Here is a 15,405-nt window from a genome sequence, read left to right as displayed (position 1 = left end):
AAAACTTGTTTTGATTCAAAATAACTTGTTAGGCCGATGTCAGATTATGCGTTTTGACCGGATGCGTTTCCGCCGCATCCGGTGAAAACGCATAGTGTGACAGATCGGTCCGGTTGCGTTGGAAACGGATGCGTTTTGAGTCATCGGTACGCGCTTACAAACTGCACCAGACTAAACGCATAGTGTGACAGGTCGGTCCGGTTGCGTTGGAAACGGATGCGTTTTCACCGCATCCGGTCAAAACGTATAATGTGGCATCGGCCTTATAATGCCATATAATGACATTTTTGAGTCCTTTCTATTAAAATATTATGTTTTTCATTGATACTTTACGACAGAAAATGCAAATTTGTTTAAATAAACACCAAATCACTGTAAAATCGCATAAAACAACATTTTGAGAAAAGAAGAAGAAGATTTTTGACCTTATATATCTTATTTTTACGTCTCGGAGAAGCTATATACCAATTTTCAGACAAATAGGAGATCCAAAATTTTTTGCCTGAGTGATTTGACATGGAATGTACCGGGGAGAAACTGGCATCAAATAGCACAAAACAGAGAAGTATGAAAAACTGATGGGAAGTCCATTGTCAGGGAGTGGATGCAAACAGGTTAAAGAAGAATACAATATTTATAAACAAAGATGTATTGAAAAGGTCCTAGCATACTGTAGAAAAAACAAAATTTCAAAGTCAAAGATCTTATTATTCATCATATTATCCACGACCGGGTTCATCAACCACGAATAAAGTTTATGAAATGAAGTTCATTCGATGAATAAAGTTATTCGACTAATAAAACTGACACATCTACGTTTCACCAACATCAAACAAGAATTACTCTATGAATAAACTTAAAATAAGTTATTCGATAATAACAGTTCAAATATATATTTATTCTTCACATAAATTGACATGTTAACCTCACTCTAAATATCTAAGTGTCGCATTTAAGAAGAAGACACCGCTATATTTCGGCCATCAAAATAAATACAGCTTTGAAATTTTGCACAGTCAGGCAGGTTTAGTGTGGAAAGTTTCCGAGAATATTCGCCTATAAAAAATGGAAATATTCTCTTGACCGCGAATATTCCCGGAAAATTTCAATGGAAAGTTCTCGAGAACTTTTGAGAATATTTCCAAGAGCCTTTTGGACATAAGAGTCAGTGACATAATTTGAATTTACATGTAAGTAGCGCTATTTAATTCACACGGCCAGCGAACCTATAGGTACTACTGCTAAATACTAAAAAAAGGAACATTGTTTTGAACATTACCTTCATTATTTTTATATTAAAAATGCCCAAAGCTCTATCACAATAAGGATGTACTAAAAATAAACAAACTAAGACACGTTGAATGTTACGAGGAGTACTCCCGAATCATGATTTACGATGTATAAACTTTGCAAATCATGATTTGGGATTTACAATGTATATACATTGTAAATCATGATTTGGGAGTCCTCCTCCAACATTCAATGTGTCTTGCTTTGTTTATTTCTAGTGCATCTTTATTGTTATTGTAGTATATAGGTATAATGCATGGGAATATTTCAAAAGAGAAATAATAAATAAAAAGAAAAAATTCAAAACTTCAATAAAGTTATATCATTAAAACTTCCTGTAAAAACTAGATGGGGTTCACTCCTTAATTTGTATAAATAACGTTATTGAGTCTAAAAGTGCTTTACCGATGTATTCCAGGTCAAATCAACACACTTTGAAACAATTTTTTTCCTGACCTATTTAGATTTTGTTAAAATTTAGAGTACTCATAGTGGATGATTAGGTGAAGAAAAATACAAAATTTTAAATTTTTATCACAAGCCGTTTCCGAACTATGGTTATGTAAAGTTTTCCAAAAAAATCCAAAACACCGCGACCATATTTTATTTGAATGATTGTAGAAGCTGTCCTAATTAAGCTAGAATGCTGGGAGAGGTGTCATTTTGCAACATTTTTAAAGCTCTTTACAGTGATATATATATATATATACAGCATAATGTTATGATAAACAAATTGTTTTCAAACAAAAAAAAAATATATTTTGATTAAGTTTTTTCCAAAAAGTACATAATTTAAAATTTTTATAATATTCCTACAAATACATAGTACTGTTGTTAATAACATATAAAAATTTTATCATGGGATGCTGATGGGTTCAACATAAAAAAAATTAATTTTACATATACAGTACGGTGCAAATGAAAGGAATAAATTCGTAATGTCGCAAGCTGGCGACTATAAGGAAAAATCCCGAAACAGATCAATTTTTCTTTTTAAATTGTAATTTTTTTGGCATATATATCATACTAGTGACGTCATCCATCTGGGCGTGATGACGTAATCGATGATTTTTTAAATAAGACTAGATGGCGTGTGCTAGCTCATCTGAAAGGTTATTCAGGTCGCTATTCAGTAATTAATAATCAATAACATAATTATTTATACAGGGTGGCAAAAAAAGTTTTTTTTAAAATAAAATTAATTGAAAAAAAAAGAAGACGGTATGTAATTTATTTAATTTAAAATATATTTTACTGTTGCCAGAAACAGATAAATTACATACATTCTTCTTTTTAGTCAATTAATTTAATTAAAAAAACTTTTTTTGCCACCCTCTATAAATATTTATGTTATTGTTTATATTACTGAACAGAGAATTAAATAAACTTTAAAATGAGCTAACACACGACCTATAGTCTCATTTAAAAAATCATCGATTACGTCGTCACGTCCAGATGGATGACGTCACTAGTATGATATATAGGTATGTCAAAAAATTAAAATTTAAAAATAAAAATCGACCTCTTTCGGGATTTTTCCTAAAGTCGACAGTTTGCGACATACGAATTTATTCCTTTCGTTTGCATCATACTGTATGTGTAAAATTTATTTTTTTTATGTTGAACCCATCACTATCCCATGATAACATTTTTATATGTGATTATATTAACAACAGTATTATGTATTTGTAGGAATATTATGAAAATTTTGAATTATGTACATACTTTTTCGAAAAAAAAAATTTTTTTTGTTTGAGAAAATCTTGTTTATCATAACATCATACTGTACATATCACTATAAAGAGCTTTAAAAATGCTGCAAAATGACACCTCTCCCAGCATTCTAGCTCGATTAGGACAGCTTCTACAACCATTCCAATAAAGTATGGTCGCGGTCTTTTGGAAAACTTTACGTAACGATATTTCGGAAACAGTTTGAGATAAAAATTTAAAATTTTGTATTTTTGTTTCCCTTATTAGCCACTACGAGTATTCCAAAGTATAACCAAATCTGAAGAGGGGATGGAAATTAGGTGTGTTGAGTTGATATGGAATGACCCTCACGAAAAGACTTGATAGACGGACAGACATGGATTTAATTAATAAGGAGGGTATTCCAAAATTATCGAATAGAAAATTACGACAACAGATAATGTATTTTCAGTCTCTCAGGAACCACTCTTTATAAAACATACTATTTATAGAACGTATAAAATGTGGTTATGTTTTTATGAATACTAAATATTGTCTATTACATTTATTTTCTATGACCCTTAAAACAAATATATATACAAATGGTTTTCAAAACTCACCTGGTAACGGAAAACCTGCCGCAGCAGCAGCTGCCTCTTGCTGAGCCTGCTGCTGTTGAGGATGCAGATGAAGGTGTGTATGAGCATGCGTGTGAGCGTGCGTATGCGCGTGGTACTCTGGTGATATACCTGCCATCTGCAGACGCACCTTCAACAAGTTAAAAACCAAGTAATAGAGAATGTTGAAAACTTGTGTTTAATCTGTTTATATCTCGTAAAGTTAGTAAATAAAAATAGATAATGCTTTCCAAATGTATTAATTTTTCCACTGAATTGTATTAAATGTTGAAATAAATTTTTCCACATGTAGGGGAGTGCATATAGATTTTCACTTCGAAAAAAATCAAACAAGATAGAACTTTTTGTAATTTCATTAAGAAATGTTTAATAAACAACATATCAAAAAGTTCTACTCGAGAAGTGGGTGCTTCATTTTTTATTAAACAAATGAACTACGAAGTTTGATGTTTTTTTAAATAACTCCGAAAATATAAATTTTAGAACAAAACTGACTTGACCATTGAAAAATTCAGAAAATTTTACAAAAAAAAACCTTATATAAATAATTTTCTAAAATTAAATCTGTATCTTCTATAATTTTTTATTTATAACGCTAAAGTCACCCTTCTCACAAACATTGGCGCACTGTAAACTAGCGTACGGCGAAGTGCACGGTTGAGTTATTTTAATGTAATTCTTTAACTAATGGATGAAATGAAATTTTACAAATTGAACCGCAAAGAAGAATAATTAAGCTATCTTATGGTTATAATAAAAAGAAATAAAATGGATGGGCATAAGTATGGTGGGGGCGGAAAATGAGCCTTACATGAATTTTGTTTAAAAACGATTTAAAAATGTGTAGCTAATACAATTTTTCTTACAAAATCCTCAGTTTTGCACAACTTACCTTTAAAGCATCGTACTAAATGATGTTTCATTAAAAAAATATCTCAAAAATTTAATTCAAATGATATGACGTCTTAATAAATGTAATTTTTGAAATCTTCGTAGTTTTATAGAATTACCACCACTTTAAGACGGTATTACTCAAGTTTAAACAGATCTATTACAGTTTTATAAGTGCTTTTTTAAAGCTTAGGATGTAATCTTTAAAATTCACTAAATTATTGTACTTTAGATATAAAATAGACTATTTCTTTTTGAGAAAATTAAGAAAGATAACAAAAATGTAATACAAAAACCGACAATTACCAGCTAAAAAAATGTTTATATAAAGTGATCAAAACTTTTTTCTGTAAAACTTACCTAAAATACATTTAATAATAAACTTCAACAATAATAAATGTTCAGCAAAATTTTTTTTTAGCTCTTATACAGTATGTCTGCGTAACTTGGAACCTATTGATAACTTTTTTATTATCAGTTTTACGAAAAAAAGTTATTCTTTATAAAATACTCTGCATCGCATATAATCTAAGATGCAATCATCAAATATCAAATTTATTGAATTTTATACGAGGTATGTCAAAAAATATCAATTTCACTCAAGAGTAAAGTATCGTTAAATTTCACAATATCGAAAATTGTTATTGAGAAAAGTTGTTTGGAATTAAAAAATTTGTTTTAGTGTTCAATTATATGCTTCTATTTAAAATATTGTGAATAATAAAGGCACTTAACTCTTAAAGAAAAATTCATATTTTTTACATACCTCGTATAAAATTAAAAAAGTTTAATATCTGATGGTTATATCTTAGATTTTAGACCAGGGAGAGCATTTTATGAAGAATAACTTTTTTTCGTAAAAGTGATAATAAAATAGTTATCCTAATTGTAATAAAATGAAGATGTGTCCGTAATTTGAGAAAAAATTGAAAAAAAATTTTACGATTAGAATAATGTAATTGTACATATAAACATAGTTTTAAATTTCAAACAATTTTTCATAATAGCATTTTTTGATATTCTGAAATATAAAGGTACTTTACTCTTTACCGAAATTCATATTTTTGACATAACTCGTATAAAATTGATAAAATTTGATATCTGATGGTTGAGTTTTAGATTTTTGACTCTGCAGAGGATTTTATGAAAAATAACTTTTTTTCGTAAAATTGATAATAAAAAAGTTTTCCATGTGGTTCCTAGCTACGTAGACATACTGTATAAGAGCTTCTGTATAAGAATTTTCAAATTGTAATGCCATATTCGGATTCAGTATAATCAAAAACAAAATAGAAACATATTTGATCAAAGTAAAATGATGAATTTAACGATATTTTTAAAATTATTAATACAAAACAATTGTTATTGTTTAAACAATTAATAAACAATTAGCGGCCAAATCCGCGAGTAGAACTTTTTACTTTAACATGTATATAAACTAACAAAAAAAGTTTTAGAAAAATATAAGCTTGTTTGAATTTTTCCGAAACAATGCATGTTTACGTTCTAATTGCACTCCCCTAATAAGAATGTTCAGAAAGCTAGAAGAGCTAAGCGGCGAGACACATTTCGTTTCAAGAACGGACTCGGGACACGCGAAGCAGCATTCTGCTTGAATACCCTTGTACAAAACTGCATGGACCAACGAAAGAATATAACCATCACATTTCTCGACTATGAAAAAGCGTTTGACACTGTACAACACGAAGCAATGATAAAAATTCTGCACATTGCTAATATTGATGAGAAAGATACGAGTTATACAGAATCTCTATTGGAATCAAAAGGCACGAGTGAGGCTGAACAAACCAACGAACACAGAGGAATTTGAAATTTTAAGAGGGGTGCGACAGGGGTATATTTTGTCTCCTGTGCTGTTCAACCTATATGTGAAGAATGTTTTTCCAGAGGCACTTGAAGGCACTGAGTGTGGTATAAAGGTCAACGGGTACCCGATAAATAACATTCGTTACGCCGACGACACCGCGATAATCACAGATAACGAACATGATATTCTAGACCAGGGCGCATCTGTAAAAATATTAGTACACTTGGACGTTGAGAGGTGACTCAAATTTTTTTGCAGAAATTGCATGAAAATAACTCAAATAATAATATTTGAGTTATCCTCCCTCTCAAAAAGGTCAAGAATATTGTTTATATATTCAAAATGTCAAAAAATGAAGGAAAAATTCGATTTTTTTCTTAGTTTTTGATTATAACTTTAAAAGTATCGATTTCCGAGAAAAGTTGTACTGACTAAAAGTTACGTAATTAAATTTCCTACAATATAGATTTGGTTAAGAATTTAAAAAATAGTCACCCTTGTTGCAAAATAGCAATAATTGCGAAAAAACCATACAAAAACAAGTATTCGCATTTTACGTTTTTCAACCATTTATGCTACACTTAGGACCTTCATATTTCACCCAGAAAAACTTTATGATATAGTAAAACAATACTGTAAATTTCATTAAGATCGGTTTAATAGATTTTGCAAAATAAATTTTGCAATCCAGCTTTCGCAAAAAAATTCATTTTTTCAAAATGTTACAGGACTGAAAATAAAGCAGATAGCAAGTTGAATTTTTTTTGCTTATATAAGTGTACTGTACCTTTCATTTGCAATTCGCAAAACTAAAATCGATTAACTACCACGGCGTCAGGAATTTTTTTAAATAAACATTAATTATTGGTGCTATGCGCAGGACAGCGGATAGTTTGCTCTGATTGGGCATTCCAATGACCTTTGATAATGATTGATACATTTTAATTTTTATTACATTTCGATATAAATAAATAAATTTGTTTATTGCAAAATAAAAACACATACTCTATCCTTTGAAATAACACTTTTTTTAGCAAAAACTTTCTTTGATCATATATTTTAACTTAGAGAATAAAAGTTTATTATTTTTAAACATATGCAATTGTTTAAACAATATTTCACAAACAATAATAAAATTAGTTTGATTTTTGTGGAATTAAAATATTAAAATACAACAAAATATAGAGTAAGAAAATAATATATTAAATAAAGATTGGAACAAATTTTGGTGGAAAAAATGTAAAATGCGAATACTTGTTTTTGTATGGTTTTTTTGGCAATTATTGCTATTTTGCAACAAAAGTGACTATTTTTTAAATTTTTAACCAACTCTATATTGTAGGAAATTTAATTACGCAACTTTTATGTCAGTACAACTTTTCTCAGAAATGTTTTAAAGTTATAATGAAAAAACCAATAAAAATCGAATTTTTCCTTCATATTTTGACATTTTGATTATTTAAACAATGTTCCGGACCATTTTGAGTGGGAGGATAACTCAAATATTATTATTTGAGTTATTTTCAAGCAATTTCTGCAAAAAAATTTGGGTCACCTCTCAACGTCCATCTTAAAACAGATGCGCCCTGGACTAATGCGTTTGATGCTAAATAAAATAAATACCGCAGGACAAAACATACTGCTTGAACATAAATGCTGGAAAAATTAAATGCATGGCAATAAAAGAGGGCGCACTTTTAAGAGTAGAACTGCAAGTAGATAATGCTCCAATCGAACAAGTGAAAACATTTAAATACTTGGGAATGATGGTGAATGACCAATGGGATCCTCAACAAGAAATAAAATGCCGTACCGAACAAGCAAGACAAGCTTTTATTAAATTTAAATCCCTACTTTGTAACCTTCCGTTACAGAATGGTTAAGTGCTATGTATGGTCCATATTGTTATACGGCATGGAGACATGGACGTTGAAAATATCATACAGTAATAAGTTAGAGTCCTTCGAAATACGACCTTGCGAAGAATGTTCCGCATACCATGGACAGATAGGGTGAGAAACGAAGAAGTCTTAAGAAGACCAAATACTGAGAGAGAATTGCTCAACTTAATCAAGGCACGAAAAATAGGATACCTAGGCCATATCCTGAGACGGGAAAAATACTCAATCCCTCAACTAATAATCAAAGGAAAGATTGAAGGCAAGAGAGGAGTAGGCCGCAAACAAATGTCGACAGACGTCTAAACTTAAGATGGTTCGCCAAACGGCACCATAAGAAGAACTATATTTTTAGAACACTTATCAAACTGTAAAGAAAAAAATTGTTTAAAAGGTAGAAAATATCTCATTAAATTCGCAAAGACATTTTTTTGTGACAACTAAAACAATTATTTCGTCAAACTTTTGTATGGACTTACCATAGGATCGGTAGCCAAAGCCAAGCGTTCAGCTGCTTCCAGTTGTGCTTGATGGGCAGGATGATGAGGGTGACCTGGGGGAGGCCCACCAGGAGCTCCAGGTGCAGGTGGAGGAGGTATACCCAGCCTTTCCAGACGCTCCCGTTCCATTTGGGATAAAGGTGCACTACTTCCTCCTGGGTATAAGGCGAAATGGTGAAGGGGAATACCTGCTGGCCCTAAAAAATTGTTGTATATATTTCGGATAAAACAGCTCTTTTAGTCAGGGATCCCAGGCCTATTTTCACCATTTACTACTAACAAGCTAATTTTTAGTGTGTAGCTTCATTTTGACGAGACGCCCAACTTTTTCCTTACAACAATTCTCGTATGTGGTAGATAACAAAGATAGCATGGATAGTCCAGTCGGGTTAGACGAATAACAGGTCTAACCTTGCATGCCGAGCTGCCCAAATTTTATTTTTCTAATCTTTATTACAATCATAATGATAGTTATTCTTTTCCCCATAACTCTGAAAATATCGACCGCATGAAAAAAATTGTAATGAAAGAAATGAAAGAAAATCACATTTTCAACAATTTTAGTTCTCATACTTTTTGTCGAGAAGTTGAAAATGGAGGAGATATTGACCAAAAACGGTTCCCGTTTAAAATCAAAATGACGGCTAACGCAATGGCGGAATTCAGTCGAGATTTTAAATTTACACTACTATTAACCCTCCCTAAAGATTAGAAAAATAAAATTTGGGGCAGCTCGGCATGCAAGGTTAGGCCTGTTGTAACAGTCCCACACGTAATAGAAAATAAAAGCCTAAACGGTGGTGTTATTTGTATAACAGGAAAAGGGAATAGAATTTTGACAAGATGTTGTTATGTCATATTAGGGAATGTTACACAATGAAGGACATGGCCACGGTCGCTCAAGTCTCAGAGATCTAAGGGCTGAGGATTCTTAAGGGATGTTATAGTATACATTTATTATTTTAGAAATAAAAAAATAGAAAAATCAAAATAAGAATGTCAAAAAAATAAAATGAAATATTGGGCGCCACTGGTTACCTAAAGGGAACCAAAAATTATACAAAAAATAGAAATAATAAAGGAAAGATAGATAAATCAAAATAAAACAGAAACATAGTCAAATAAAAAATATATAAAATACTTTAAATTTACAGCAAATATGGTGTGACTTACCTTGTCTACTCTATACTATACTCAGCAAATTCTTTATTGTTCTTACGATTCAAGAGAGAAGGAAAAGAAAAAAAAAATAAGATGGTAATTAGCAAATAAAACATTATTTATTAAAACAAAAAATAAATTTACGAATCTGTGATCTCATGGTGTTACAAATGGAGATCGAGATTACCAAACAAAAAAAAAATGAAAGAAAAGTTCTACATAACAAAAAATTATACCTTGTGTTACAATAATTGTCCTGGTTCTTTTGGTGGTTGTCCAAGGCGCGATTTCACTTCACTTTAAAGTCACTTTATAAATGATTGATACAGCAACAGTACATAGTTGATGAAACCATAGTTCATAGAAAAATTTATAGAAAAATTCAGCATTGTCCAAATAAATTAGCACTTACTCGAACAAAATATTTAAAAAAATCTTGTTATCTAGTTCATTAACGGAAACAAAAAATATTAGCAAACTTTAGGCTTTAACTGGGGTGTTCAACTAGTAATATCAAAAGAAAACTTCTTAACTTCTGCTTGCATGAAAAGAAATATGGTACCTACCAATAGCGGTACAAAAACATCGCGTTCGCTTAGAAACAGCTGAACGCAGTGGCCTGCAGATTGCTAAAGCCATATTGGAACAAACTCAAACACAAAAACTTCTGCCACAAAATTAGACAAACTTAACTGGAACTTCACTCTATGTTTGCCGGTAACCGCATTTGCGGCCCGAGGCACCGGCAACTTTTCTCTCTGCCAGACAAAACTTAACTTGATGGCTGCCCTAATGGAACTCTTCTCTCTCCTCCGACTCTAACCAAAACGCCCATTCCAAAATCATCACACGATCTATCCCATCGACAATTCATCGACCAATTACCGATTCAAAATACTCAATCAATCAAATATTTGCCAATAAGAAGTTGCAAATTACGCACCAGGGTAATCCCTTTGGCGTATACCAAAACAGCTCATCCAATCAATGAAAAGTATACGCAGAGACTTCAATATTTCACTCCACCTATTCTTCCCATGGAAAGCCTGATTCTCCATACCGTCAGAAATTCTACATGTGTGGCTTAGTGGATTAACACAAACACACTCAGAGCCTCTTATCGTTATAAGATAAACATTTCTCACAGTCCCAAAGTCGGTAGCGGCAATAATCTGAGTCTAATGGGTACTACTTATCAACAAACTCTAGACTTTCGTCTCGGGAAACCATTCAACTTCTTTGATAACTAGCCGAATATAAACAAAACAATATCGGATGATCCAATTCACCGCTAAAAATCCTGAGAACCGTACGATCGACAAAAACACACATCATGCGGGGAAATAAGAATTTATCGACTCGATCACTGTGAGAACGAAAAGAACTCACAAATCCAATTCCACACAGAACGCGGTCCCAACGAATATGATATATAGGGTGTAACGAAAGTGTTAAAAATGTAAACTGGATCGAAATTTCAAATAACTTTGGTACCGTTACACTGTTATTCGTCTAACCCGACTGGACTATCCCTGCTATCTTTGTTATCTACCACATACGGAAATTGTTGTAAGGAAAAAAGTTGGAAGTCTCGTCAAAATGAAGCTACTCACTAAAAATTAGCTTGTTAGTAGTAAATGGTGAAAATAGGCCTGGGATCCCTGACTATTTATCTAATACGGATATTTAATAAACATACCTCCTGGTCCAGCTAAGCCTGCAGCTGCATATCTCCTCTGTATTTCCAACCAATGAGGATCCATAGGATTTGCAGGTCCCCTCATTCCTCCCTTCATTATCTCTTCCTTTATTCTGTCATTTAACTCTCTCTCCCTGAGTTCCCTAATTTCCCTTTCCCGTTTCTCCCTTTCTAGATGCTCTAATTCCAACCTTAATAAAAACAAATAATATTAAAAATAATTCGACAAGAACAACTTAGTTAATTTCCAAATATCTTATACTGTTACCCTGGATAGAAAATTATTGGCTTACCTCTCTCTAGCTCCCGGTCCGTACATACTACTTAGTTGGTACTGTAACATGGGGTCCATAACATGAGACGGAGGTATGAGTGATCTTGGCATGTGACCTAAACATATTAAGAGTACGGTTAATAACAAAATGTAAAAGATTCCTATACAGGGCGTTTCATTAATAATTGTCCATATAGTAACTGGAGAAACCTTAACACAAAATACGAAGATTTAACCTAAAACACTTAAATAAAATGTGGTTCCTGATTGAGTTACAGGGTGTTTTATCTAAAAATTTAAAAACTATTTTTGCTCAGCATTTTAAAACTATTCGACGTATCCTTTTCGTACTTGGCAGAAAGTGCGACTACTAGACACCCTACTAAATTATGATAAACAAACGTTTCTAGATACTACCAGAGGCGTACGACAGGGGATGGGGAATGGTTGACCCTTCTCAAATTCTACGCCATAGTTTTAAATGTTTAGATAAAACACCCTGTAACTCAGTAAGGAACCACATTTTATTTAAGTGTTTTAGGGTAAATCTTCGTATTTTGTGCTAAGGTTTCTCCAGTTATTATATGGACAATTATTAATGAAACACCCTGTATATCGCTAAGGTGTGACATTACTGATTCTATGACACATTGCCAATAAGCAATGTCACATAAGGGTAACATGGTAAATGGACACAAAAATATACAGTATGTCCCTGTAAGTTGTATCCATATGGAAAACTTTTTTATTATTAATTTTACGAAAAAAAGTTATTCTTTATAAAAAGCTCTGCATGGTCCAAAACCTAAGATTTAACCATCAAATATCAAATTTTTTGAATATTATACGAGGTATGTCAAAAAGTTTGAATTTTACTCAAGAGTAAAGTAGCTTTATTTTTCACAATATTGAAAATTGCTATTATGAAAAGTTGTTTGGAATTAAAAACTGTATTCTAGTATGCAATTACATCCTTCTAATTGAATTTTTTTTTTTGAAAAATGATGGCTAACTAACATTATTTTCAGTTATTTTAATTCAGATAACTCTTTTATTATTAATTTTACGAAAAAAAGTTATTCTTAATAAAAAGTTTTGCATGCTCTAAAATCTAGAATACAACCATCTTATGTCAAATTTTATCAATTTTATACGAGGTATGTCAAAAAATATGAATTTCGCTCAAGAGTAAAATACGTTTATTTTTCACAATTTCGGAAATTGGTATTATGAAAAGTTATTTAGAATTAAAAACTATGTTTCAGTATGTAATTACATCCTTCTAATTGAAATATTCTGAACTATAAAGGTACTTTAATTTTGATCTAAATTTATCTAAATTTTTGATCTAAATGATATTTTTTAAGATGGTTGTATTTTAAGTTTTAGACCATCCAGAACTTTTTATTAAGAATCACTTTTTTTCGTAAAATTAATAATAAAAGAGTTATCAGAATTGAAATAACTGAATAGATGATAGTTATCCATAATTTTTCAAAAAAATTTTTTTTTTCAATTAGAAGGATGAAATTGCATATTAGAATATAGTTTTTAATTCCAAACAACTTCTCATAATAGCAATTTCCAATATTACGAAAAATAAAGCTACTTTACTCTTGAGTGAAATTCAAACTTTTTGACATACCTCGTATAATATTCAAAAAATTTGATATTTGATGGTTAAATCGTAGGGTTTGGACCATGCAGAGCTTTTTATAAAGAATAACTTTTTTTCGTAAAATTAATAATAAAAAAGTTTTCCATATGGATACAACTTACAGGGACATACTGTATATACAGGGTGTCCCGAAAAGATTGGTCATAAATTATACCACAGATTCTGGGGTCAAAAATAGGTTGATTGAACCTGACTTACCTATATACAATAGTGCACACAAAAAAAGTTACAGCCCTTTGAAGTTACAAACTGAAAATCGATTTTTTTTCATATATCGAAAACTCTTAGAGATTTTTTATTGAAAATGGACTGGTGGCATACTTATAGTAGCAACATCTTAAAAAAAATTAAAGTGAAATTTGTGCACCCCATAAAAATTGTATGGGGATTTTGTTAACTTAAAACCCCCAAACTTTTGTGTACGTTCCAATTAAATTATTATTGTTGCACTATTAGGTAAACACAATATTTTTAAAACTTTTTAGCCTCTTAGTACTTTTTCGATCAGCCAGTGTTTATCGAGATATTTTGAATATTTGTCGAATTCACCACATATTTGTATATGGTTAAGTATGATTATAGAGAGCTGTTAATAATTTGAAAATTTATTTATAATTTACATTATTAGGTATATTTTTGGAAAAGAAGCCACATCTTGATAAAAGGTGACTTATCAAAAAAAGACTAAGGCAAAAAAGTTTTAAAAACACTGTGTTTACTTAATGGTACCACAATAATAGTTTAATTCGAACGTACACAAACATTTGGGGGGTTTAAAGGAACAAAACCCCTATAAAATTTTTATGTAATCATATTAAAAAAGAAGACGCACCGCTATAAAAACTGGCTTATCTAAAAAATACCAAGTGGCAAAAAAGTTTTAGAAACGTTGTGTTTAACTAATGGTACCACAATAATGAATTAATTGGAACGTACACAAAAGTTTGGGTGGGTTTAAGAGAACAAAACCCCCATAAATTTTTTATGGGGTGGACAAATTTCACTATAATTTTGTTTTAAGATGTTCCTGCCATAAGAATGCCCCATGTCCATTTTCAATAAAAAATCTCTAATAGTTTTCGATATATTGAAAAAAATCGATTTTTATTTTGTAACTTTAAAGGGTTGTAACTTTTTTTATGAGTACATTTGTACTAAGGTAAGTTAGGTTCAATCGAACTATTTTTGACCCCAGAATGTGTGGTATAATGTATGACCAATCTTTTCGGGACACCCTGTATATCAGTACAGCATATAGCACATAAGATAACCCTGAAGAGGACAAAATCCTAAGCGGGGACAATCATTGATCGCATTTCCACATAGCATTATATCTATATGTACACGCAAATCAAACAATGATAGTAGTAGCACATAAGATAAAAAAAATACAGTATAAACTTACCAGGACTAAAACCAGCATGAGGCCTGGCGTATTCAGACAACTGCCTCAAAGCAGGTGTGTCGTTAAATCCAGGTCTAGGGAATCGTTCATACGGCGAACTAACTGTTTCTAAAGGCCCCCTAGATGGCGGCTTGATGTCTGGTTTTTCTGGAGTAGCATTCTTTCTTTGTTGTGCTTGCTGTGCTCGTTCTCTTTCCTCTCTTTCTCTATCAGCTTGTTTTCTAAGTCGTTCTTCTCGCTTTCTAGCAAGAGTTGAATTTGGCACTGGTTTAAAAGTGAGATCAGTTCTTGTACAAGAATTATAGTCCCCTCGATTCCAGTGACGCAAAAATCTAAAATGCATTTTTTTTTACTATGTTGACGGGAGTGATAAATGTACGGTATGCGGCAAAATAAACAGTACTGAAATGCGTATGCCTCAAAGGGCCTAGCCGGGTAAGATGATGAAAAG

The 15,405-nt window shown here is 31.5% G+C and overlaps 1 protein-coding gene across 4 annotated transcripts in view; it reads right to left on the bottom strand.

The window, feature by feature from the left end:
- Positions 1-15,405, bottom strand: part of LOC114328098 (arginine-glutamic acid dipeptide repeats protein) — a 220,902-nt gene that overhangs the window by 35,515 nt on the left and 169,982 nt on the right. For 3 of the 4 annotated variants that reach the window (XM_028276867.2, XM_050644135.1, XM_050644134.1), the window contains exons 14-18: positions 14,955-15,286; positions 11,891-11,987; positions 11,598-11,788; positions 8,717-8,934; positions 3,603-3,750 (exon numbers count right to left, since the gene is read on the bottom strand). In XM_028276867.2, coding sequence (XP_028132668.2) covers positions 3,603-3,750; positions 8,717-8,934; positions 11,598-11,788; positions 11,891-11,987; positions 14,955-15,286 — 986 coding nt within the window. The remainder of the gene's footprint in view (positions 1-3,602; positions 3,751-8,716; positions 8,935-11,597; positions 11,789-11,890; positions 11,988-14,954; positions 15,287-15,405) is intronic. The other variant, XM_028276869.2, reaches the window with a different exon arrangement.

This window comes from Diabrotica virgifera, chromosome 2 (genome assembly GCF_917563875.1).
Source record: "Diabrotica virgifera virgifera chromosome 2, PGI_DIABVI_V3a".
Lineage (NCBI taxonomy): Eukaryota > Metazoa > Arthropoda > Insecta > Coleoptera > Chrysomelidae > Diabrotica > Diabrotica virgifera.
Note: the sequence above shows the minus strand (reverse complement) of the source record. Positions and strands in the feature narration are given on the sequence as shown.